Source organism: Vidua macroura, chromosome 5, assembly GCF_024509145.1.
Source record: "Vidua macroura isolate BioBank_ID:100142 chromosome 5, ASM2450914v1, whole genome shotgun sequence".
In the NCBI taxonomy this organism is placed as follows: Eukaryota; Metazoa; Chordata; class Aves; order Passeriformes; family Viduidae; genus Vidua; species Vidua macroura.
In genome coordinates this window covers 22,091,360-22,117,680 of record NC_071575.1, presented here as the reverse complement: position 1 = coordinate 22,117,680, position 26,321 = coordinate 22,091,360, and the positions used below count along the sequence as shown (strand labels likewise).

Genomic DNA, 26,321 nt, shown 5'->3' with positions numbered 1-26,321 from the left:
CACAATTTCCAGTGACACAGTGGCTGTATTAGATGGGAGTAATTTTTTTTCTTCTGGAGAGCCTATTAGTACCAGTCACCAAAAAACACTCTGAAACAGTTACAGCACGAAATGCCCCTCTATCTGTTGTGGAATGGCTTTTCAGGCTGCTTTGTGAACTCAGGAATGCTTGTTCCCTCTCTTAATCCTGGCTGGTTTGTACTCTCCACAGCAAAAAACCAATTACAGCAAATACATTTTACCATAAAACCTGTGAAGTAGACACCAAAGAGGTATTGTTAACACTTATTTTACATTTCTTTTTTCTTTCCCTATTTGCTTTTCCTTCCATGAATCAAATCAAAAGTTGGCACTGAGCTACAGGTGGCTACAGGTTTTAAGATGAAGCAGCCAAAAATTATTTTTAACCTACTGACAACGGTCTACTTATAGGAGAAATATGCAAGAAAACGCAAGGAAAACAAATCTCTTTTACTTACCAATAGCCACTTCTGCATAGCTCATAGCTTCAACTGACAAGAATCATGTTCATGGATAAAACTAATCAGGATTATTTGCTAGTGCTCTGCAGGCTGTTCACTCATTTTCTATTTAGCAGAGAGATATATAACCAAATTCTCAAGATAAGTGTAGACAAAGGATGGTAAGGAAAATACTGTTTTGTTCTGGAACGCTCAGAATTGGAGTTGCATGGCTGAAAGAAAAGGAACATACACTGCTTTAGAGAATGGGGATGTAGATGGTGCTACTGCCACAGGTAAAATCCCTGTCCAGAAAGGAAATAAATTAAATCCTAATAATGCTTGGTATCGCTTGCTCCTCCACATACCATTACATAGCAATACCATACTATGCTATGCCATACCTAAAAGTACAATGTGAAATGAATACAAGAATTTCAAGTAGAAGCAAGTGTAAGTTACGAAATACCAGAAGTACTTCTGCCTTCATTTACCTCACGTGTATACAGCACAAATAAAAGTACAAAGCACTCCTCCACAAAGCACTCACTACCAGGAGAGATGGAAGCCCTAACAATGGTTCCAGTTTGCAGGGCACTGGCCTGACAAACTGCAGTGCCATGATACATGTGCTTAAGAAAACTCTTTTCCCACCACTATAAAGAAAGGACTATTTTTAATGTAGACTACTTAAATGTTGGTCTTAGCACAGCCTCACAAAGGCTACAAACTTATGCAGGAAGGGACTGTAGGAGCTCCTTAGAAGGAAGAGTAGAAGCACAGGCAGTGAGTATGAACTTCCTAAATGAGCTGGGGCACAGCCTAAGGGAATCTTCCTTCAGTTACATCCTTTCAAAAACAGTGACACTTTTCTTGAGCAGGGCTGCTCTCAAAGGCTACACTGGGACCAAATGCAGAAATATTCTAAACACTAATTTCTGCAGCTCAGGAAAGAGAAAGAAGGCTTGGAGTACAGTCACAGCAGAGCTGCCACTTGCAAGTCTTAGAAAATATGATCCATGACAAGTAAAGCTGACTTATGCCACTGGGAACAACAAAAAAAAAGGATCAGGTAGAAATGGAGAAAAATTCACAACTGGAGACTTCTGTCTGTCTTGGGAACTGATTCACTAGGGTCAACATAGGACACTGGAGCATATGGGACTGCTGCATGTATGGTACATTCATGTCTATTAAAGGCTTCTAGAGGGAAATATAAACATCCATCTGGAATTGCTGTCAGCTCAGCTGCAACATTTCTGGAAATGTAGTAGCATGATGGTTTCATGAGCACTGCAGGTTAGGACAGTTAAGGCAATGGCACTTTCAAGTGTTGTATGAAAACTTTCCTCCTGTGCCACAAGGGTAGCACAAAGGGCACTCTGCAAATTGTTCCCTTTCCAACCCCCAATAAAGCTACCAATAAATCACAATGAGTGTATCTTGCCAACTGAATTCCAGTGCTTGGAGAATTTTGAACCCAGGGCACAGTACAGTGATGGGCTTATATATGTCTTCAGGAAAAAGAGCTTAAACTATTAGTGCAATGGAGTATGCAGAGAGCAGTGAAGCGCTGTTCCGAGAAACATGAAAATCAGTAACTTGAGGTCACATTTCATATCTTGATTTGTAAAATGGAAGTAGCAAGAAGGAGGCACAAATCCAATTTAAAATAGAGAACATGAACCAGAAAAATAAAAAAAGCACAATGAAAACCCAGAAATGGAGACATTAAGACAAAGATGTCAAAATACCTATTGGGTCTGAGATAAGCATGGCAGATGCTGACCTTAATTTCAGTTTTACTAAGGAAAAACATCTGGAAGACTTCTGGTTAATTTGCTGAAAAAAGAAAAAAAAGAGCACACAAACTCTTCAGACTTCTCAATTTTAGGGAAACCTGTATTACCAAACTCATCTATCCTAGTTTCAGGGAACAATGAAATCCTAGAAAACTAATACCTCAAGCTTCTATAATGTTGACTTACTCAGAGGTATGAGAAATAAATCTAAACCAATGAATATATTTATAGAAGAGCAATTCTCCATAGGCAGTGACATATTCAGCAGCACTTCTTTGAGAGAAAATTACTAACGTCAGTAAAAGCAGTGGTGACTCCCTTTATAATTCAGATGAGGGAGAATCCTACCACGCATTTAGTAGGCCAAAATTATTAAGACAGTGATTGAGAACTCCTTCCCAGAACAGCTTGCTCTGCCAAACCTGTATTTTTATCTTTATTTGAAATTAATTTATTCCCCGGCTGTCAAGAAAAGTCTAGCAATCAAAAACTTTTTAATTTTCTTTTTTTCCTTGTTTCTCATTCCTAATTCCAGTGTAGACTGGGAGAAGGAAGAATGATGAGAGAGAAAAGCACTCATAATTATTGTTTTCATTTAGGTGATTGAGAACATGACTATTATTTAATTTTTAAAATCCCCCATATTGGAACTTTACAATGAAATTCTATTATCTGGAATATTTTTTTTATGTCTTTCTACCATTTTGTAAAAAGGTTAGGTCTTGAAGATCACGTAGATGATTTAGGATCACATTCCATTAAAATTAATAGTCACTGAGCAGCCTGAGAGGCACAGATTGCCAGTAGGTGCACTTTTAGGAATTTATCCTTATTCAAATTGCTTAAATGGCTTTAAAAATAAAGTCATAACAGACTAACTTTGCTCTTGAACGTGAGATTTAATATTCTTTTGAATATGCTATCCCAAGACTTACTATAAATCCATTCTGACAGGCAGGCACCTGCCAATGCTCTGTAAGCACACAAGCCTCAGGAAATGCAAGGGCTGCTGGAGGGAGGGGGAGAAAACCCACAAACCTGAAACAAGCTTTTTATGCCCATGGCTGCTACTGAAGGGTTTGACCATATCCAGTTTTTACTTTGACGTGTACTGCAACAATTTGACTTGGAAGATGTTAACTTCTGCCTTACATCTATTATACTGTTAATGAAAATCCTGCCAAAACTGAAATTTGAACACACTTTCCTATTTTAATAAATGAGAGAGGCTAGTGCCCTGTCCTACTAGTGATCATTTGCTTTGTGCAGGTAACAGACCAAAGCATTTCAGTCAGCTCTTAAGTGTGAGTTTTGATAAATGTAGCCTAGTTCTAGGCTGCTCCATTCATCAGAGTGACTCTGAGGCTGCCCGTGCTGAGAAATTTCAGAATCAGAACAGAACTTCTTGTGCTACCATGCAGCAGTTAAGTCGTATTTTAGAGAAGAATAACAAGCAGCCTCACAAATGAAACTTCTTTATGTGGTGGTGCACTGTGGATATGAAATACTAACAGAAAGATTTTTGGAAGACCAGCTCATTAATTTCTTCTTAAGTAAGACTACTGATTAAAATGAAAACACTCCCTGTTCACTTCACTAGCTCCAAATACAATAGGAGGTCCTTAGAGTACCTGTTTTCCCAGCAGAGTTCAGGAAAATTAAAAACAAAATAACAATCTGTAATAATTTTATATTATTATATTTAAAGTCCTCTTATTTGGTAACAAGCTAACAACCAAATCCTTGTTCAGGGGATTGTTCAGGCTTTCAGGCGGTCCGCCTGAGCTTCCAGAGAGACTTCCTGAGCCATGAAATGGGGTATGAAAATGTTTAATCCCTGACTGAACTGCTATCCTTGTGGAAGCACTGTGAATACATACAATTCATGAATACAAAAAATTCATGTTCACCAGCAGTACACTTCATTGTGGGGATGCAGCGTATTATATCAATACAGAGAGGTTTTTTTACTGGTGCAGTTGACTCTGTGCTGAAAATGTTTCACCAGTACAAGATACAAATTATTGTCTGGTGGGGAGGTGATCTGAGAAAATACACTCCTTAGACCACTGTAGTATTTTACACTTTCCTTCCTTTAGATTTCTATAAATAGCATGTTTTAATCACCAGCAATTTAACATATAAATAAAGCTTAGGAGATGGAGTGGGATTTTTAGAATGGCTGTCATCAGTTCCAAGAACAAACAAGGCTGTGCTCAAGTTCCCAAATCTCTCAGATACTTCTGAACCTGTTATGTGGGCCTATTTCCCCAGCTCCTAAATCACTTGGGTACAACTGGAAAGTACATTCTTAGTCAAAATAACTAGTCTTCAAGATTTTCAAAACAGGATGGTCATGATTGAGCCTTTTTAGTTAATACTTAAATTTTAAGGCAAATTATGAAGTTATTCCAAATTGTTCAGCTGGTTTAGCTTTCTAAACATTTTTCAGAAAAATAGATTTAATTCTGATATTAATAGCATTTATTCCAAGCACAAAAACTACTGGATACCCAAAATCACTGATTTGCTTTCTTTTTCAAACTATGTATTTTCCTAAACATGTTGAGTTTGTAGATTTTTTTTTCCAAGCTTTTGAAAGCATAAGGACAATTTTTCACCTAAATTAAAAAGACACTGGCCAACAATTATATTAATTCATTCTGTTTCTTTTCTTTTTTTTTTTTTTTTTTAAAGAGCAACTATCAGAAAGAAATAGGTAAAGATTGCCTAGCTTTAGGCAGTGGCAAGAATGGTAGAGACCAAGATCACTCTTGTCAGAAAATAGCATGGCTTTCTGGCATTTATTGCTATTACTTATATGAACATATTTTATAAACAAAACTACAAATATTATAGAGATAGAAAATTCTGTAAGGCTCAGGTTAGCATTAAAAGAGTGTAAAAATTGGACATCTTCTATATTGCCCTTCTTTTACTGTTTTTTTCTCAGTAAGTTCCATGAAGACCAGCAGTTCAAACTCATATGATAATTCTGGTTATCAGTATAGAAGAAAAGCCGGAGGAGATACTATATTAAGCACTTGCTATTTTGCAGCAAAAATTATGTTTAAAAAGTTATCACAGATAGCACGTACTACTGCAATGTGGTATTGTTTTCATCATGGGGTCAGCTGCCAAAATAAAGATTTGGACACACAGTTGTACAAAAGCCACGTTAGGAACTGTGGGTCCAAAATTTCCTCAGCTGTGATCCACTTAAAAAAATTACCCTAGGAGCTATGGTAAATGTAGAAAATCTGCCTTCGACATCACTGAAGAATACAACTAAACTTTTCTCACTTTTGCATGACCATGGTGCTGGGTTGTGGAGAGGAAACTATGTAATAATCTGGATTCTCATCAGTACTTGTGAAATTCACAACTTATAAAATCAGAGTACAAGGAATCTCATTTTCTTGCAATGAATCAGCTCCAAGTACAATACTCTATCTTTTTTAGTCTAAACGAATTTCATGGTAGAGTTGGACAAAGCCATCTGCTGCCAATTGTGTTGGCAAGTGACAGCATTGCTGCTGGCTGCTGCCAAAGCACAGCACATTGCCGTACATCTGTTAGAGCTGCTATAAACCAGCAAGCTTCAGAGCTCCTCTGCATTGCTTCCTCTTCCCAAATCCCTGAAGGCTAGAACACGGCCAAAGTACCACTGGCATGGCAAATGTGGAAGACCTCATCCAGAATCCTGGCTGTACTGGGGAGCAGGGAGCATCTCCTGGCTTTGTCCCTCCCTCTTGGCCACTGGGAAGGCAGAGAAAAACTGTGTGACTTTGTCCAGTAGATACAGCCTCCCTTCTGGTACTTAACTACTTGTGATGTGCTAGAAAGGCTGCCGGTAGGCATGGGCTGTTTCAGATTGCCAATGCTTGGTGTTAAGCCATGAGCTATTTCAGATTGCCAGCGCCTGGTGGTAGCCATGGGCTATTTCAGATTGCCAATGGCAGTGCACTGATTTCAGCTAAGCCATCCCCCTCCTCCTAGAAGCTCATAGGACCTGAGGTCAGGCTTCCAGACAGAAGATGCTCTGAGTTATTCATCTCCTTTTTTAACTTAGGGGCTGCCATTTAGGGTATTAGGCAGCTCGTGTGAACTCAGCTAATGTTTTGAAGGAGAATTTTGATCACTGTATTGTGAAGTATGCTGAGAAGAGTCTTGAAAGCTTCTCCACTCCAAGAAGACATCAATGAAATTGTAATATGCAGTGGAAATGAGAGTGCAAAGACACATACCCAGTCCTTGTGTCAACCACTGCCAATCATTCAAGAGAACCAGATAATAATGAACTCTCTTAACAGGAAACAATGGTGAAGCATCTAGACATCACTAGTACTGACGTGAAACTCACATCATGAGTTTCAAATAATTGGTGATATTCTCCAGGCTCTCACAGCTGCCATAGTGGAGTTATGTAAGATCTCAGGTAATGTGTGAGAGCAAAAATATACTTTGTCCTGCTAATGGTACAGGAAAAGTGACAAGTAGTTCCCTAAAGGTTTAAAAATAAACCTTCCACCTCACCACCCACCAAGATTTTCTGAAACAAGCCCACTGATACCAATGGTAAAACTTCTAATTTTCTGACATTGTCTCTTTCGGTCTTTGCTAAATCACAAAACCAATTATAATAAAATGATAATTATTATATCACAAATATAATTATATATTTATATAAAATGTTTTTAAAATTACTTTTTAAAAAAAAAGGGCAACATGCTGTCACAGCTATTTCTTAAATTAGCATGTTTAGCAAATATAGGCAAAGAAGCTAGACTAAGTTCCCTGATTTTTGCTGATCTGGTCTGTTTGTAGGTTTCAGATCAAAATAAGCATCAGAAGAAAGGTCACAAAATACACAATGAAATACTGGTATGTTCTCAAAAGAAACTTGTTTTAAAAAAGAGAAATTATTTCTTACTGATTAGTCTGATTCGATGATTAGAATAAAATCGGAGTCAGTGTATTTAAGAACTAGCACCCTAAAACATCTCAGAAATGAACACAACAATGTGTAGACCTGATGCTTAACAGAGAATAAATCAATCCAAGTGGACACAGATTATTTTACTATACACACTCTCTGAGCAACAAGGGATGAATAGTGGGTGAAGGAGAGAGAAAAAAAGCTCAAAACCTATTCTCTTTTATTACCAGCTACTATTAATACAGCCAACAACCACTAATAGCAGAGACACCAGTCCTACATGATTTACAGGCCATAGAGACTCTTAGACAGCATTAAATTAAGTTGATTCTCAGCCAGTATTAACTTCTACCTAAAAGCAAAAGTATCCAGTCAAAGAAAATCCTTGATCTCTGCTGCTCAAGGTTCAGGAAGGTGAAGCCAAACTGACAAACTAGCAAGTATCTTAAACTAGGTGCCCTGCCTCAGAAAATGCACTTGGTGTAACATGTTCAGTTTCATTTCTTGGTTTGTATTGTTTCTAGAATGTCAGTAACTAAGCCCAGTAAATGTGTAGATGCATGTGAACCACTACGAAGAAGTTACAGCAGGCAGTGTGATTACTTAGATGACTGAAATTATGTAAACACTTAAGTTTATGCAGAATCAGGGTCTTGTATTTTAGAACAGGATGTAACTCATTTTGTATCTTACATATTCAGTGGGAAACAAGCTGTGAGTACAGGCTTGGGGTTCCATATTTAAAGTCCAGAAATTCAAATTCATCCATGGTTCTCACAGTATCCATTGCTCTCTCCACTTGCACATATGTAGTGCCTTGCATTTCTGTTTATGGTAAGAAATTTATGCTCTGAAGTGTATGTAAACATTACCAACTTATGTTTCCCACAGCTGCTGTAACTCTAAAGTTCTTGGCTTCTGTGCATTTAAATTAACAGTCACAGCAATATACCAAAGCTTCTTCTTGCACTGGAGTTCAATTCTAGGTAATTGTTTTACAGTATATAACCAAAATGCTCATATTGATCTCCTGCTCAAATAGCTTTCCTTCTAAGAACATTCTGAAATAGCAGTGGCAGGTCACTCACTGCTACTCCCGCACAACATCTCATCTTCATACCTATCATTTTCTCAAAATCAGGGTTTTTTTCAATGTTATGGACACCTGCCCTTGTAAAAGGTCCTATTCATAACACTCAAGAAGTTTTCAAGTTAAGTCTTGTAGAAATCACCCACTCACAGAAAAAAAAAAAACCAAACAAGACATAACATTATTTTATCCCCTATCCTTTGTAAATCTCTACAGCATTTAAATTAATATATTTGTGCCTGTAATAAATAGGCACAATCCTCCTCATCATGTAATAAATAAACTTCTAAGCAAAGTGCTAGATACCTCAACTCAATGGGTAACTTTCTTAAACTCAGAACTGGCAAAAATGGGGACAAAGAATGAAATTATTTCCTGTTACAGTTAAACAGTAATTGAATCACATTTGCAAGGAAAATTATTTTCTCCTGCAAAATAAGCAATTTTCTCAAATAATTAAAAAAGTCTTGCATAGGGGTTTCATCAAAATCTAAAATTCTATTCTAAACAGTCACAGTCTGTGAACAACTGTAAGCCTCTTAAAAAGGACATTTAGAATGGAAACATTTTGTCTATCTCAATTCTTTATAAAAACACTTTCGTATTTCCCTATGTGTATTTGCACAATATATACATATATAACTAGAGAACATGGAATACTGCTCTGTACTGGTGATCTTTATTTAACAAGGAACTCAGTAAGATGGATTATTTGAAGACCTACAGAATGGCCTAAGTGCTGGAAAACCTATTTCAGAATGAACTGCTGAAGGACAGAAATCTACTCAGATAAACAGAAGTATGGCTAATAGGCAATTTGCTCATACCCTTTAGGGAAATAGTAAAGTTCACTCCAACAAGACCTCCAATTTTAAGAGAATGGTAGAGGAACCAGAGATTGATAATTGAATTTTCAAAAATAAAAGACAGAAACACAGTCCAAATTCTGAGCAAAAAAAAGTAATTAAGGATTGACATAACTCACCAAAAATCACCAATAATTTTCTGTTTCTGCGTATTTGAAAATCAAGAACAGATTTTTCTAAAAAAAAAAAAAAATTATTAAAAAATCCTGTGGCCTACACCATGCAGAAGACTCCAACTGGATCTTTTTACCTGGCACACTAGAAATTTCCTTAATGTCAATGATTTAGGTGAAAGACTGAGAGCACAATCAGAGCTAAAAAATGTGCATCCCAGAGCTCAGTGATAGCCCCTGCCTGGAGAACCATATTTCTGAAATTTCAAAGAGGAATTTGGAAGTGCAGGCATCCAAATGTTTTAAGGTATGTGAACTAATGAAGTACTACCACACTTCCACTGTGAAGCCAGCCAAAGCCAAACTTCATTAATCTGCTGCCAAAATCTACAAAATCACACAAAACTTACACTTGAATATTATTGGCTGCAACCAAAGTAAAAAAGAAGTAATATAAATGTTAATGAGATTATGTCTGTTTCACTTTATTTAAAAGCCAGACTAATCCCATAATCCTAACAAACAAAAATATTAGGCACTCCACAAATACAACATAACAATGTCCAGATGGTCCTGTCTGTGGGGAACAAGAAGAACAAGAGGCTTTAGAAGTTAAATTCCAGGGAAAATATCCAAGTCCCAAGGAAAACTAAGATAGAGCTACTTTTAGAGGTATTGAAACAGTGACTTCACTGCAGTAAGTAGCAGCAATTGCTTATAAAGGTATTCCATTTAATTTTTAAAGGGAAGTCAGGTGTATATACTCCAATATTACTGAAGAAGTAACAGTTTGTGTAAGGTAGGTTGAACATCTTTCAGTTTCCCTTTTTAAATTTGTGTGATTTATTTAAGAGTTATGAAAACAATAAATCAGCCATTAAGCTCTCAATGGTATCTGCACTAACAAAATAGACAAATAGAGAATTAGAAAGACAGGGAGGAGATTGGAAAGTTCATTGCTTTTCCCTTGTGAAGCCTCATTGTGGTGCATAGTTGGACGAGCCATTTTAGTGACACTGAGGTGTCACTATAGCTATTGTGCAAGGATACACACATTCAGTTCTTTGGACTGCAGTTCCCCTTTGTGTAAACTCAGACCATGATGCTCCAACACAGGCTTAAAATAGTGCTTCAGAAAAATTTCAAAAGGGGTCTTGGAGCCAAATGATTCAAGCTAGAAGGGTAGTCCCTCAAGAAAAGCTTTTGATACTTGACTAAAAATAATGAAGGAAACTAATATGCTGACAAGAAAAGATGAGAAGTATGTCTACTTAGCACATACCAACATCTTGGAAAACAATGCATGTTTGGCAGACTAAATGAACTGAATGTGCCCTCTTTCCATATTTAGAGACTTTAGAAAATATGTAAATTTTGAACACAACAAGCACTGTGATTTTACATAATATAATTAGTTGCATGGTAGACAACTTTAAGACTTGCCTTTTGTTAGCAGGAAGGTAAAGAAGGATATCTTCTATCCAGTGGTCCATACTAAATAACCAGGGGAAGACAGTGTGCTCAAAAATAAAGGAAGGAATTCGTGCCAGGAACAACCAAAACCACTACATAGTACCTATCAGAAAGGAGAGGCTGTTTTATTGACTTGAGTATTTATTCTGTGTAGAAGGATTAACAAAATGATCATGACTCTCGGGCCTGTTGCACTGATGCCAAATGCACTAAGTGCACTTAAAGTAATGAAAAAGTTCATCCAGAAGTCAGAAGATAGAAAACTAATTGATAGGAAGATAATTAAAGATAGACAGCCTTTTTTTTTTTTTTTTTTTACTATCGATCTGGTAAGACTAATTTTATCTTTTCATCTGATTTAAAGTTGGCAACTAAATATAATACACAGATGTAAAAATTAACATATTAAGGCATTGCAAGGTGTCTGATCTAGTAACATCTTTTCTTGTTAAAAAGATACAATACCAGGATATTCTGCATAAAGAACTAAAACCTGGCTACTTAACCAGACTGCAAGCACCAAGTTTACTGAAACAGGAATACCTCTTGAGATCCCAAAGTACTCAGTAATATGGTGGCTCCTATTTAACATTTACTGATGCTTTGGAAATAAAAAGAAAAAAAAAAAAAAACAAAACTTTACACACAAAACCAAGTTAATAGTGAAAATTATGCTAAAGACAGGGCAATCCTACCTACTCAGACAAAATGCAGTTCATTATGTCCAACTTCAGAGGAATATTTTTGAGAACAGACAATGCAGACTATATCTATAAAACAGAATAATGTATTTTGGAAAATATTGATTATGGAAGGGACTTAAAATCAGCATAGGTAAGAAGATCATTTAAAAAAAGAATATCAAGAATCAGGAGTGTAACTCATTTGGTACTTGGAAGTATAACTGGGGAGTAAAGAACAGGAAGTGATAAATATATGTAGTACGTCTTTATGTAGTAGTGATGACAATGCTATTTCATACCACTATGACTTCTGTCACATGTGTTTTTAGAAATGTGTTGAGAATCGGGAGGGGGTTTAGAAGAGAGACAACAAAAAAGTTAAAACTAGAGATAATACCCCACAATTGAAAGAGATCAATCCGTTCCATTCCGCTTACAAGAAGAAAACTGAGAAGTGAGTTGACTGAACTATGTTAGTTCCTCCACATGAAGAAAAGAGCAGCAATGGAAGAACTCTTTAATTTTACAGAAAATTATTTAGCAAGAACCACTAGCTTGAAGACAAATTTCAAATGAGAAGTGGGGTACACATTTTAGTAATTGAAAATGACTAATGACTACAAAAGCTTCCCATCAAAGATCAGTTCAGACAACTGGGATGTCCTTAATGGCCTTGAACTCAATTAACCTATGACTTCCATCAAAGTTTAGAACTGGTCCTGAGAACTGCACACTGACAAGAGTTCATTGAAGCTGCTGCTGCTGACAAGATCAGACCCCACACCACCTATTCCACCTCTGCACGCAAGGTCTAAACAAACATATTCCCTGCTCTTCATCCACAAGGGTCTCTCTTGCCACATTTTACCTGGAAGACAACCCATCAAAGAGGAAGCAGACATTTCCCAACTCTTTTCCTAAGTAAGCACACAGGAAATTGCCACAAGCACAGGTTCCATGAATCCTATCGAGCTGCCCGGGGGCAGCGCAACCATTGGAAGCTACATATTACAGTGTAAACTGCTATGGATTATCACAGAATTTCCCAAAAGCTGATGTGCCCAGGACTGTTCTTCTGAAAACTAAGGATTGCTGTGTCTCGGAGTTAGAGAGAAACAGCACTCGGCACTCCCACACTGCAAGTAGTAAAGATAGTGAACAGAAAAATAAAATGCACCTCCTAAGTACTACTTGAGATGTCATAATTCTTCAACAAATCTTCCTTAGAACTTTAAGACAGATAAAATAAAAAAAACCCCAGAATTCACTTGGATGAAAATCCCATGTACCTGCCTTACAAGTACAGCTTAGCTTTTACAGTCTTAATGTGAACATACATGTGAACTTGCTACTTGAAGTTTCTTTTCTATAGCAAGAAATTTTTTTCATTCCTTAGAATGCCAAAGAAAAACTCAAAATTGTTATCTAGTTATAAATTCTGATCTAATAATTCATAACCTAAATGGTGGCTAATGAGGACTTATTTTTAGGAGAACAGATGCAGAGTCGCTTCAGAAACAAAACTAGAAAATCAATGTCATGATTTTTGTGACTCAGAATGCAGGATATTAAGATATTTGGGATTGACAAGACTGTAAGGGATATTTTTAAAGCCAAAGAGACACCATCAGGCAAATTAAATTCTGTTAAATATTTAAAAACTGAGAGTGTTTAAAATATTTAAAGTTTTGAGAAATTATACCACTTCTTTTCTTTTTCAGCCTATTTTTGTGATTTTACTACTACATTTTCTTATTTTACAGACTAAGAAAAGAGAAGGATTTTCTGTTCACACCACGACAGATACAATCTTTCTTTTATTTTTCTGATACTGAAATAGGCACATAATGAAGCTTTGCTATGGGTGAGTTTAATTCATTCATGACAGTTATATATCACTTTGTTGTGCAATTTTTTAACATATCCCCACTTTTTAAAAAACTTAATTAAAAGAAAAAACGTTTAAATTGCCAGAGATAACATTTATTAGCTACAGGCTAGGACTCACCAAGAAGCCTGAAGCTTAGTTAAGTATCCATCTTCTTATAATTAATCCATTCTTTTCTTTTTTAAGGAAAAAAAAAATATCTGCAAAACTGAAAGAATGGATAAGACTTAGAGAATAATTACTCGTGAAGGTTAAAGATTTTCAAATACTCATTAAAGAAATGAATGGAATTAAAAAAAAAAAAAGCACTGAATTTTCTTTTTTGATAAATTTCAAGAAAATTGAGAGGTTCACTTTGATTTATCTATCAGAATGTATCTTAGTGTCCTCCCTTCCTTGCCTCCAAGGAGCTGATAACTCATTCCCTTTCTTAAATTTTACACTCATTTGATGGTACAGACAAACTAAGCTACATTTTTACAGATAGTGACTTGTGAAAACTTTAGTTGCAAATACAGAGATATCAGGCATCTCTCCCCACCCCCTGCTGTCTTGCTACATGTCTATTGTGATTCAACATCTCAAAAAGCCAGAAGAAAACCATCAGGGAGGGTACAGAGGGAAGGATGGCCAGCCCACGTCAGGCTCTGCAGTAAAGCAGCTGCATTTCACATCCCAGTGTGCAGCTGGCAAGAAGAATTCCCACTATAACCAAACCGAGCTGGGAGCACACTCCCTCCTGCCATTTCATATACAGTGCTGTCATGGTTTAGGAATGGTATTCCCCAATTTAGTTCTCCCACCCACCTCCAACTGGAGGCACAAAAGGCAAAGATCATGGGTTGTGATAAGAACAATTTACTGAAAAAGGCAATGAGATAAGAAAACAAACAGTAACAACATTAATAACAAAAGGTACAACAAATGATTCACACAGAAAAATTCCCCGATAATTGACAATACCAGAGCTCCCTCTGGGTTTTCTCAACCAAGAAGGAAGCCCTTCTCCTGGAGAGTCCCTTTCCCTGCTCCCAGCAATGACATGAGGTAGTAAAGAATAACCTCTGTGTCCTACTCATGCTCTCGCTTGGCTGCCACAAAATCTCACCCTGTATTGGCCAGAACAAGGAAGAGCATATTTAGGTTTCCTACCTGCACACAATGTTTCCCCATTTGCAGCTGTGGCATAACACAAGTACAGTTTTGCCATTTAGCAAGCCCAAACTGCTCTTCATTCATCAGGTAATATGGACTTCTGCTCTAGACTTTTGTCACACAGGGAAATTCAAATTTACTGTAGATTCAAACAACCTAGGACTCAAGGAAAGCATTAGAGATAGGGAATAACATTTCTTCCCCTTTCAAACTCTGCTCCCAAAGTAAAATGCACTTCAAATTTGAATGCTCTATTTAAACCTTCATCATTCAAAAATATATTCTTTTGTCACTGTAGAAAAACAGACATGCCTTTAGGTATGTCACTCATAACAGTTCTTTAAATATCTTCTGAAGTTGCATTTCAGACAGTGAAAGTTCTACTTTGACTACAAAGAGATATTAAAATAATATCCCATAATTACTAACAGTGATTACTCCAACAACAACTAATTAATAATTTGGAGTTCTGATTATTATTTTACCCCAAGGCTTTGTGAACTTCTGATAAGGGGACGTAGGAGAGAAATTGCCCTCTGTGCCTACCAGTGGCAGAAACAAACCTTCCCAGGAAGCAAGCAGATGCTGGCTGAGAGACAAGACATAACTGGATGGATCAGTCATGCAGATCACTTGGAAAGGCCTCTGGTGTCCTCCAGTGCTTTTTTAGTTCCTCTACTCTTAGGTTCCCTTCTTGCCTCTATCAGGCTGACCATTATCTCTAACTTTGGTGATGGGTTATGGCAGCTTTCAAAGCAGACACACCAGAGATGTTTCCATTAACTAATGCAGTCACTGACACCAGTGAGGCTGGATCGGATCACCTCAGGCTGCACACAGACTCCCAAAATATCCATATCCCACCTTACCTACATATGTGACAGCAGCTCTTCAACGGTACTTGTAAATGCAATGTAGATATACATTGAGTTTTGATATTCTGTCACAATGAAGTGCTTTATTTCTATAAAACATCTGAAAATCTCCCTCCTAGCACCCCTTTTCCCTTCTATCATAAATGATTGAAAAAGAGACAACTTCTCCCTGTAAAGGAAAATCATGTATTATCTTTTATTTACTCTTAGTTGCAGTGAAATAACATTATAACCATATAGCAACTAGCTAAAACTAAGGACAAACACCCTCCACAACACCACTAATATTTCAACACAGAATCAGAAAATGATTTGAGATAGAAGAGACCTTTAAATCTAGTCCTTTTAATCTAGTCCCATACCCTTGCAGTGGGCTGGGACATCAATCACTAGGTTCAGGTTGCTTTTTCAAAGCCCTATCCAACCTGACCTTGAATGCTTCTGAACATGGGACATGCACAACTTCTCTGGACAACCTGTTCCAGCAGGAAAAAGACTAAAAGTAAGCAGGGAGAAGCAGGGTATAGACTTGTGAAGAAATTTTTAACTATCTGAAAATCTTGTTTTCTAGTTTCTCTTGGCTGGCCATATGATTTCTCATCACATTTTCTTCAGTGAAAGCCCTAAATACAGGCATGTAAGTTTGTGCAAATCAAACAGATGCAAAACCCCCACATAGCTAAGTAGTAAGAAAAAAATAATAGAAAGCTACATTGGTTAGAAGTTTACTCATAAAGGGGATAATTAATGACAAGAAAGAGTCCCAACACAAAAACATAAAATGCAGTCAATGGTTGAGTTATTTTGGTTTTTCCCTGGTTTTGTTTTTTTATGTTAAGCATAGCTAAGCAGGTATTTAGAGACCACAATATGCAGCATAGGAAAGCATTAGACAGGTTGAACTATGCCCATCTGACTTGCATGAATTCTCAAGTCTGAAATGTCTTCCTTGTATAGAAAGGAAAATCTGAACTATATTGGATCTTATCTGTTTTAACTGGGAAGATGCAACACTTTTCTTTTAGTTTAATTTCCAGGCTCCTTGGGTCCTTTGGACAGAACACATTGTTGTTGCTTGGTTTTACATCTCAAAAAATAAACCTTTTTACCTTTTTTTTTTTTCCTAGTGAAAATCAATTAAAAAAAAAAAAACAAATGATGATTTTTTTTTTAAGAGAGAGAACAAAAATGAATGACATACATGTGGAGGGAAACTAGCAGTGGTTAAAGTTTTCTGCTCATATCATCATTGGTGCTGAACAAGGAATATAAACACTATCAGAGATGTACTAGTATAGCAACCCCTAATCCTGCTAGGCAGCACTGCAGATATGTCCCCAGGAATCCAGTAATGGAACAGAGAAAATTGAACCTGTGTGACAGAGAGAGTGAAATGAAGCACAAAAAAGAAGTGCTACACAAAAGGTTTCAAAGGGTTCAAGGTGTGCAAACACTGAGGAAAAAGAGTGTGAAGGATGTGTGAACCAGCACAAGTGCAAGCAGAGAACAATTACAGGATTGTGAGTGAGCGAGGCTCAAAGTGATAAGTGAGCAAGCACAAATGTGAAAGAGAAAACAGGGGTGCAGGTGAGCATGCAAGTGAGCAACAGAGCACAGCAGTGACAGGCTGTGATGCAGTAAGAAATGGTCCAAGTAGGAAAACTGAAAACAGTTCCAATTAATTTCTTTTTTGTTGCTGTTTTTACGCTCATCATTGATCAGAAAAGAGAGTGTTACATGAAAACATTCCAGTCAACCATGTAAGAAAGAAACAAAAGCCACTGTGATCACTAAGAATTATCAATAAACAAGGCACTGGGAAATTGCTTTCAATTGTGTCCAGTAAACTGAAGTAGTCAGAATGACCATTCAGTGTGTTTTTGGAAAACAGCAGAGTGGAAGAAAGGGCAACTAGTAACTTCAAAAGAGCAACTGAGCACTTAATTCTCTCTTCTGATGTACTGTTCTTGTCACAGTCTACTGTGAAGCCAAACATATGTACAGAGTCACAATAAAGCCTTCAGCAAGGAATTAGGAGCAGAGAAATTAGGGACTACAGACATTAGGCACAACTACCTCTAAGGCATGACTAAATAAGAGGTCTACCACTGCATTAGGTTTGCATGACAAGGTTTTGGTTTTGTTTTCTTTCCCGTGTTCAGCTGAGGAGAGAGTGAGAGTGACTTCAGTGGGCACCTGGCAGTCAGTGAAGATTAACCCACCACAACAACACAGCTGTAGTTACACACAAGTATGAAACCAGGAAGTATTTCCCCATTCAAAAGAATTCAAGTTTCAAAAGAAACTTGAAAGAAACACAGGTATTCCAGTACTTATCTGGATAACAGTTATGGCAGTTAATTTACTCTGCTTTTTCTGGTAACAGTCCTGATGCATCACCTCTTTCTTTCTCTCTTTAACACATAGACTACAGGATGCCTTTTTTAAACTGGTACTACCTCCCAGAGTTTCAAGAAAATTTCCATCTATGTAAGATGTCAAGTAGAAAAAAAGAGGAAGCTATTTCATTTCACAGGGTTAATGGCAGAGAAACTGCTTGTTATGGTTTTTTGAAGACACTCTCAAGTTCATTAGATTGTAAGAGTATTAAAGCCAAGAGGCTGGATGACTTCCCCGTGGGCACTCAAACTCTGAAAAAAGTTATTTCATTTAACCTTTTGACAGTCATATTTATTTTATAAAATAGATGTAATTTGTCATACTCACAAAAAACTGTACTAAAAGATTTCCATGAATTCAATTACATCTTGAAGGTTACTGAAGGTCTACATGGTGAACAAATAACTCATTAGTGCTTATCTAGTCTCAAATTTGGATTTCATGAACCAGGTTTCATCAACATCAAGCTTTCTCAAAAACTACATACAGAATATATTATAAATAATATGTAGCATAGCAGTTTGCTAATGATTTCCTCTAGGGTTAGGGGGGTTTCATTCTGCTCCCTATCTGTCCTCCTCTTACATATTCTCTGTCCTCTCTCCAGCTGCTCTTTCTATTGTGGTTTGGGGTTTTTTCTCCTTCTTAATTTTTAATTCTGTTATCCCAGAGGTGCTACCACTGTGGCTGATGGGCTCAGCCTTGGCCAGGGGCAGGTTCATCCTGGAGCCGGCTGGCACTGCCTGTGTTGGACATAAGGGGAGCTTCTCAGGGAAGTCACTCACCCCTGTAGCTCCCCATGCTACCAAAACCTAATCACACACTCACATTCTCCAAATAAACCCTCAACCATCCACTCTGAAAGAAATCCATTTTCTCACACAAGTGCATCTAAGAGCTTTGAGTAGTTCATGTTACACAGTGAGACTGTCACTCAAAAGAAGTATTCCTAAAGCTTAACTGCATTCCTTTTTCTCCATCAACACTTCTTTACCTTTGCCTAAAAAGGCTGGTGAGACTAATTAGTTCCCAACACTCCACAATTGTTAACAATAATATTACCTAGTCTATAGAGCATTTTTCATCAGTAGATCAAAAAGTACTTAGGAAATAAGCCAAGTGTCATTACCTCATCAAGTAATAACCACTAAATAATCAGCTCTGCTGCTGCTTTAATCCTTAAAAATGGTGTTTTAAAATCACGAAGAAGCCAAAACATAATCTCCAAATAATACACCTTCTCTAGCAAAGGAGATTATTTATTTCCTGTTCAGTGGAACCCAAGAGAGCTCCATGAAGCAAATAAGGAATATATTTGCAAAGATACCACACAGGATTAGAAGGGACCTTTCCAGTTATTGAGCTCAGGCCCAGTTGTCCCAGGCTGAAATATCATATAAGCCCTTTCTTAAACAGCTTGAGTTTTGCATTAAAACTAGTGAGAGTTTTTTGCATTTCATTAACACCACAGAGAGAATGTGTCAGAAATACACTGATCTAACCAACACATATTTTCTTCTTATTTGCATTCCTAAATGCAATATTGATCTGATAAAATACATTTGTCTTGGTATTAACAGTATCTGCTCATGTGAAAAGCTCTGCCCTGTCTTGTCTATTTAGAAAGCTCTCAATCTGGTAGAGGAAAGGAAAAAATCAATTAAGTCTCCCATCATAATAACTAGCCAGGCCTATCAAGTTTTGCCTGTGGCTATTGACATATATATGTTACCAACCATTCCCCAGTATCAAATTCAACTTTGTTAGAAATATTTATTCAAAGTCCAAGATTCAGTTCCAAAGCAGTGATGGTCACCTAAGAATCCACTATAGTTTATTAAGACTACTCTTTTCCAAGGTGCCTTACATTACACTTCCCAACACTGATTTTAAATTGCCACTGTATCTGTTTTAAAAAAATCTGTGGTGGAGATTCCACAACTCCTGTTCACAATCTATCAGGACACTTTGAACTCTCTTCTGTTTAGAGCTACTTCTCGTCAAACTCTACCTAAATCTCCCATTGCTACAATTTCAGGCTGCAACTTGTTATGTTCTGATCAAATCCACTTCTGTATGCAATGAAGAATCTAGTCAGCTTGCAGCAGTGAATACAAATGTGCAGTCCTTGTCTTCCTGAGAATTTCACTATTTATCAACCTTTCTCTCTTTAAACAGCTAGAGAAGAGGACTGACCTTCTACCATATGCTTTAGAACTGTACTAAGAGACAGGTCTTTCTCAAGAAACATCCTCAGAAATAATAATTCAAACATCTTGCATTACTGCTTATGTGAAGTTCTGATCTGTTTTACCCTTTTGCTATCTGAAGAAGCAAAGATCTTCTCACTTTTTTTCTCCTGTACCCATAGCTGGCATTGCCATCCATTTGGTAACAACATTCTGCTGTTTTCCTTACACACAGATCATCTATAGCATTGAATAGGAAGGTGTTTTTTTCCCATAGTCTGGAATATCAAAGCCACTATCTCGTTCAACAGGCCATCCTGAAATAATATTGACTCTCTCAGTTCTGTCTCTTTTCTCCTTTTCTTCTGTTTCAGCATCCAGAAATGTACTTTTCCTTTTATATGAATAGAAAATAATTAACCTGAACTTTAGTGTTATAGTTACTTCTTCAGGTTTTTTTTGGGGTACACTGGAACTGTTCATTAGAGTACACAGGCAGAATATGAACTCCTTATCAAGCTGCAGTTGTTGCCTTTTTGTTATTCTAGTATTCATATTATTTTTAACCACATAACCATCAGTAGTCTTACTAGAGGGTTGATGATGTATAGCCTCTCCTCTGGAGTTAGACTAAAAATAGAAAGTACTAGGAGGTCTAGAGAGACTTAAATTAGCCTTAAATAGTCCTTCCACCATCAGCCACCACCAAAAATGCCTCACTTACAGGATCGCTTTTCTCTTTCTCTTTAATATATTGCTCATCTAATGTTGTATTTGCTCTTGAGAGGGCCAAATAAGCAGGTTATCCATATTCCTTGTAACAGCAAATTCTCTCTTAACAATTATTAATGATTTCCTACAGTTTTAAAACACCGATTCACTTAAATCCATAAACACTTGATGACTACCAAATATTAATCATCAATTTCCAAGTTTGACTGGTATCTTTTATGTTCTGAATAGGATTCACATAGAAAAATTCCCTGTAATTTCAAAAGATGCAAACCTAATTAATAATTTGGAATGTGCACATTTTCACAGTTCTGAATCTTTTCACACATACATGATGCTCAAATACAAGATTAGTGTGCAGCCCAGCGAGGCTGCCGCTTTTACTGAGATTGCAAATGGTGCTTTCATAACAGGACTCCATGTCTTCCTGACTCCTCTTAATTAAGCTCTCACCTCCTCAGTTTTCACCACACCATTAGAACTTCTTTTCTGTGAGATCCACTAAAACCAGGTTCCAACTCTCAACAATTCTGTTTGTGATTCCTACTCTCACTTGCTGCAAACACAATCCTTATGACAAGCACCACACGAAATTACCATGGATAATTTTTCCACCAGTGGAAGTCGTCCATTACTTGTCTGCCTCTAACCAGAGTCTATTTCACCACAGCTCCTAGATCAAGTACCTTACTTTAGTGCAATCAAGCAGTAATTAGCAGAAAAACAACCCCTGTCCATAATGGCTCAGATTATTGCATTCTTACATTCAGTCAAACAATGTGCCAGGATCTCAGAGGAGTATTTCCAAACAAGATTCAAATAATATAAGGTCTATCTGCTCATTGTAATGTACTGATGGATATGTAAGGTAAACAACTATTAGCTATTAAATATAGAAATCTATTTCAATATGCAAATGTTTTTCCAAAGAGTTTGTTTGCAAGGGCAGTATCTTGCCCTTAATGAAATTACAAGTCTCATCCTCATCTGCACATCTGCTCATCCGCACAGATATGTTCATAGATTGCAGTAAGGCACAAACATTTTTTTCCCCATAAAATTACCATTATGCTTTGCTTCAGGGTGACAATACTATTATAGACCTGGCTCCCTTGAATCAACCTGCAAATTGAATTATCAGGCCAACTGAAGAAAAACAGAACGATTTGTTGTAGATTTGTTGGTGGAAAGGATTCTGTCCTTTCTTTAGCGATACCAATTGCAATGTGCAATATTATTTTTTTCTAAGCTAATATCTAGACTTATTGGCCTATTGTGGCTTTAGTCTCAAAGATGAAAAAGTGACTATTAATAGCAAAAAAACCTTCTTTTTAAAAGACCATTTCTAATACTGCTCAGCAAGTTTCTGGGACTTGAAAATTTAAGAGGCCTGCTGAAAGTCCAAGGTTCATCCCAAGTGACCAATGTAGATAGAGGCCTTTTAGGAAGCTAAAATAGTGCAGCTACACAAGAGTCTTCCTGGCAAGATAGAATAAATCAACCCCTCCAGTAGAGAAAAGTACCAGGCTGGGAAGCCACATTTTCTAAGAGATTTTAAATGGCAATAAGAGATTCTGGACTAAAGATCTCAGGTGCTCAACCTGAGCCACTTCCAAGTTTGAAGGGACCTGTTTTTCAAACAGGAGAAATGCTGACTCAAAACCAGGCAGCCAGAGCCAGTAATGCAAGGATGGCAGCATCCACAATTGCGACCTGGTTAAAATGCTACTTGAGTGCTTTCATCTGCAACCTCACCACTCAACCAACAAATCCAGTAATACACGAGGTCTATCTGAAGACCATAGAAAAGACTAACCATTTTTCTTTTGAGCTCCGTGTGTTGCTTTGTCTTAGTCTGTCCTTCTCTGACTTAGAAAAATGTAATCTCCTGCCACTCCTAATGGAGACCCTCTGCTTTTAAAACCACTTAGAAGCTGATAAAACCCCTGAAATAGGGAGGATCTGTTGATTGCACATTCACACCTATCAATACTTCGCTGTTTGTTTGTAGTTAACAGGTGACAGGAGTAGCATCATCTCGGAGAAGAATTTTATTAAGTTTAGGCCTTCTCTGTAAGGAAAGTTTGTGCCAGTCTAAGAGATGTGCCATTTTGAACTGCTACTGCTATGTCAACTAGTCCAATACCTCACATGAGTGCGTTTATTAGTACAGATGTCATTTTGGAAGCTGTTTTATGCAGTTTTCAATGCGGACTCTTTATTGTCATTCCCTGATTCAGTGTGCTCCACATCATCCATACTGCACCACAAATCTAACCACACTTTTCAGGCACAAATAAATAAATGCATATAGACAGGAGATGAGGACAAGGAGGATATAGAATTTTTCAAGGGGAACAGATAGTCACATACCAAAACAACAACTCCCACAGTTTTCAGTATCTTGATTTAACCCATCTTCCACCTGAATACAATAAAAACCTACAATAAATGAGTCCCTTAAATAGCTTTGTTCAAGAAATAACTTTCTCCTCTCCATCTCCTCACAGTGGTCTTCAATTAAAGCTTAAAATGATGAAATTCACTGAGATTGACAGAGGAAATAAAAGGAGAGAAACCACTGAAATGCATCTTCAGAAGCAGGTTATTAAATGTCCCACAGACATCAGCGCAAGTGACAGCCACCAGAGCTTAGTGGAAAAAAAAGAGTAGAAAATTAAACTTCTCATTGGGTCTGATGATGATTAATATCTCTTCTCTGATGAGATGAAACCGCTTAATCTTTTCTATTAATATCACATCACTGAGGTACATGTATGGCAGCTGAAAGGGAGTATATACAAATGTTTAAAATTGGGGAAAGGAAAAAAAGGCCACAAATAACTACAGGGGGACATTTTGCTCTTAAGTCTCTTTAAAGCAAGAAACTCAGTATGAGGCTGAGAGTCACCATCAGAGACTCTGAAGTCAGGTTACTATAAGGCAGCTCATGGGCAAACAAAGTCATGCAATTTAAAGGAGATAAATAGTAGGTTTCAATCGTTTGGTTAAATAACTGCATTTGCATTCTACAGGAAAGACCACTTAATTCATCACATCTCCACTCAAGTGTACATGAACAAGCAACTAATACCTTCACCCAACTCAAATAAGTTAGATAATTGTTATTTTCAAACTTACTTACCTCTGTGTATATTGGCAAAGCTTTGAAGAAAGTTAGCTGGAGCTCCCTGGAAACCAGTAATTACGTGTAGCTGCGCAGATGGATTTGTAAACTTGGTTCCTATAAGAATATTATATAAAATGTAACCTCTCTGTTGAGATTTTTACCTTAAACCCTTGGGTTTGTAATGCACTGAAGCAAGAGGTAAAATAGCTAAATCCATTAGAGTTAATATTGCTAGAAAACATTCTGTGTGTATTACATTTCAGACCAAAAGAATCCTTTATTAAAGTCAGTGTGGATCCCTTGAGATACACATTATAACAGTTTGATTAGTAGAGAATAAAAAGCAGATTTTTATAGCATTCATTCATCCAAAAACATTATTCCTGCTAAAGTTAACAAGCAAAATCACAGAGTTGGGTTAAATGAAATCCAGTGACAGGCAGGAAATATACTGATGATGAAATATTGAAGTGGTGATATGATTTCAATACAATTCTAGAATGCTGAATGCCTTAACATTGGGAAAGAAATGGATGAGAAATCTTCCATGTTTTAATGCTCTAAACGTAAACTTTAAACACTACAGTGATTTTATATTTTATCTGGAAAATTGAGAATACAATACTGATAGATTTTAACTTTCTATGCCTTGATAATTGGTTTTCAAATTACTGCTCAACTACATCTTTCCTCTTAAATTTAATAACTATGCTTAAGCTGCAACTGAAACTGTGATTTGATCCTTTCTGAAGTGTTATTTTTCACAGATGAAAAGGTACACTAACCCAGAGCCCAAAACAACTATTTTGCTTGGGAAATTAGTTTTTCTGGACTGGGATGGCAACTGATCATCCTGATAACTAGCTTCTACTAGCTATGGGAAGATAAGCAATTATCCTATGAATTTATCTCTTTTTCTAAACAGCAGTAACTTGTGAGAGCTGTAGCACTGTAGCACTCTCATCTACAGTCATCAAGGTGGTATTTCTTGCAGTGCACTTTATGTACTGTGACACCTCATAATCATTATTATTTACTTTACATTACTTTACATCCTTTTCTGATTTTTTTTCCTATTGTCTACTTCTTGTCTTTCACATCTTACCTTGAAGCCAGAAATATCTGGACAGAGATTAAAGCATGTATTTTTTAACAAGGTAGAATAATTTATGCAGAGATGTGCTAGAATCCTCCATCAGTTTTAAAACCAAGTTCAGAAATCTGGCTAGAAGAACAGCTTTGGTGTATCCAGAATGCATGGGTCAGATGCAGGAATTACCAGCCAGCATTATTCTATCAATTCTATAGCATAATACAGCCTGTGCTATGCAAGATGTAAGAGACATTGATTGTTAGCAGTCACTATGATGGTAAAAACCTACAAATCTTCACAAGTCCATAAAACATCAGTAACTGTTCTATGTAATTTTGAGAAGAATCTACAAATTTGTCAGGTCCATTTTGAAACACGTTAAACAAAGACTGTTGCAGATACTCCAGGAGAGATGTACTGGCATGTAAATAAGGAAAGGTGAATTATAAAGTAGTAAAAATTGTAGGGAAAGAGAATATTGGGGAGAAACACAACTACTTTGGAGTATTTTTTTTCCACTCTATTTAATCACATAAGAAACATAACTTTTACACTTTTTATTCCTGCGATTTCTTCAAGTGGTTTTCAACATATAAGAATAATATCATCTTATTAGCTATGGCTTTATTTCAGGTCCAGATATAATCTTCTCTATATTATACAAATGGTATGCAACACTCTCCGATTTTAAACTACACCATGACAACCCCAATCCTGTGTCTAGAGAGCCAAATGAAGATCCTATTGTAGCACCAATAGCCATAACTGCACTGGGTTTAATCAGCTTAGGAAGAACAATAATCACTTGGAAGATGCAGGGGCCCAGGCTTCAGTGGCTACATAAGAGTCCACAAGCTGCCAAGGCTTCCTCTGCTTCTCATGGTGGTGCATCTCTACCCTTACATTGCCTGTGCTTGCTCAACAACAGCCAACACAAGCATGGCTGACTGTGCTAGAATCATACTCAGTTTGTTTTGTAGATAGACATTTTTGGTTTCCCATTCAGGACCGTGGTGTGCTACTAATTCCAAGCTTGTAAGCTACTCCAGGTGTTTAAAAGCTTTTATTGGTGGTGGTGATTTCACTGGGCATTGCAGAAGTTTAGGAAGCACTATGTAAAGAGTAAACCACACACCTCTTTCCTATAAATAGATACAGACATTATTACAAGTTCATTGGAAAAAGCATCTCAATGTGAAACACTTCATTTATACAGTAAAACATTTTAACTGGGCCTATAATTTTTTTTAAAGTAAATATACCAAACAGAAGCACAGTCTCCTTTGTATCATGAATTTAATTTAGGAAAATGTGATGATTCTATGATTTTCTTTTGTAATTTTAACTTCACTACTTTCAGCTCTACCCCCCTAATTCCTCATCTCTGCAAATGCTGACATTTAGCAATTTTAAAGACAAACAGAATGTTGTA

At 36.9% G+C, this 26,321-nt stretch overlaps 1 protein-coding gene across 2 annotated transcripts in view; it reads right to left on the bottom strand.

Moving 5' to 3' along the window:
* The window catches only part of LARGE1 (LARGE xylosyl- and glucuronyltransferase 1), a 269,021-nt gene that overhangs the window by 153,983 nt on the left and 88,717 nt on the right, over positions 1-26,321 (bottom strand). Inside the window, exon 3 of one of the 2 annotated variants that reach the window (XM_053977660.1) lies at positions 23,812-23,910. The exons of the other annotated variant lie outside the window; for it this stretch is intronic. Coding sequence (XP_053833635.1) covers positions 23,812-23,910 — 99 coding nt within the window. The remainder of the gene's footprint in view (positions 1-23,811; positions 23,911-26,321) is intronic. 2 annotated transcript variants of the gene reach the window in all.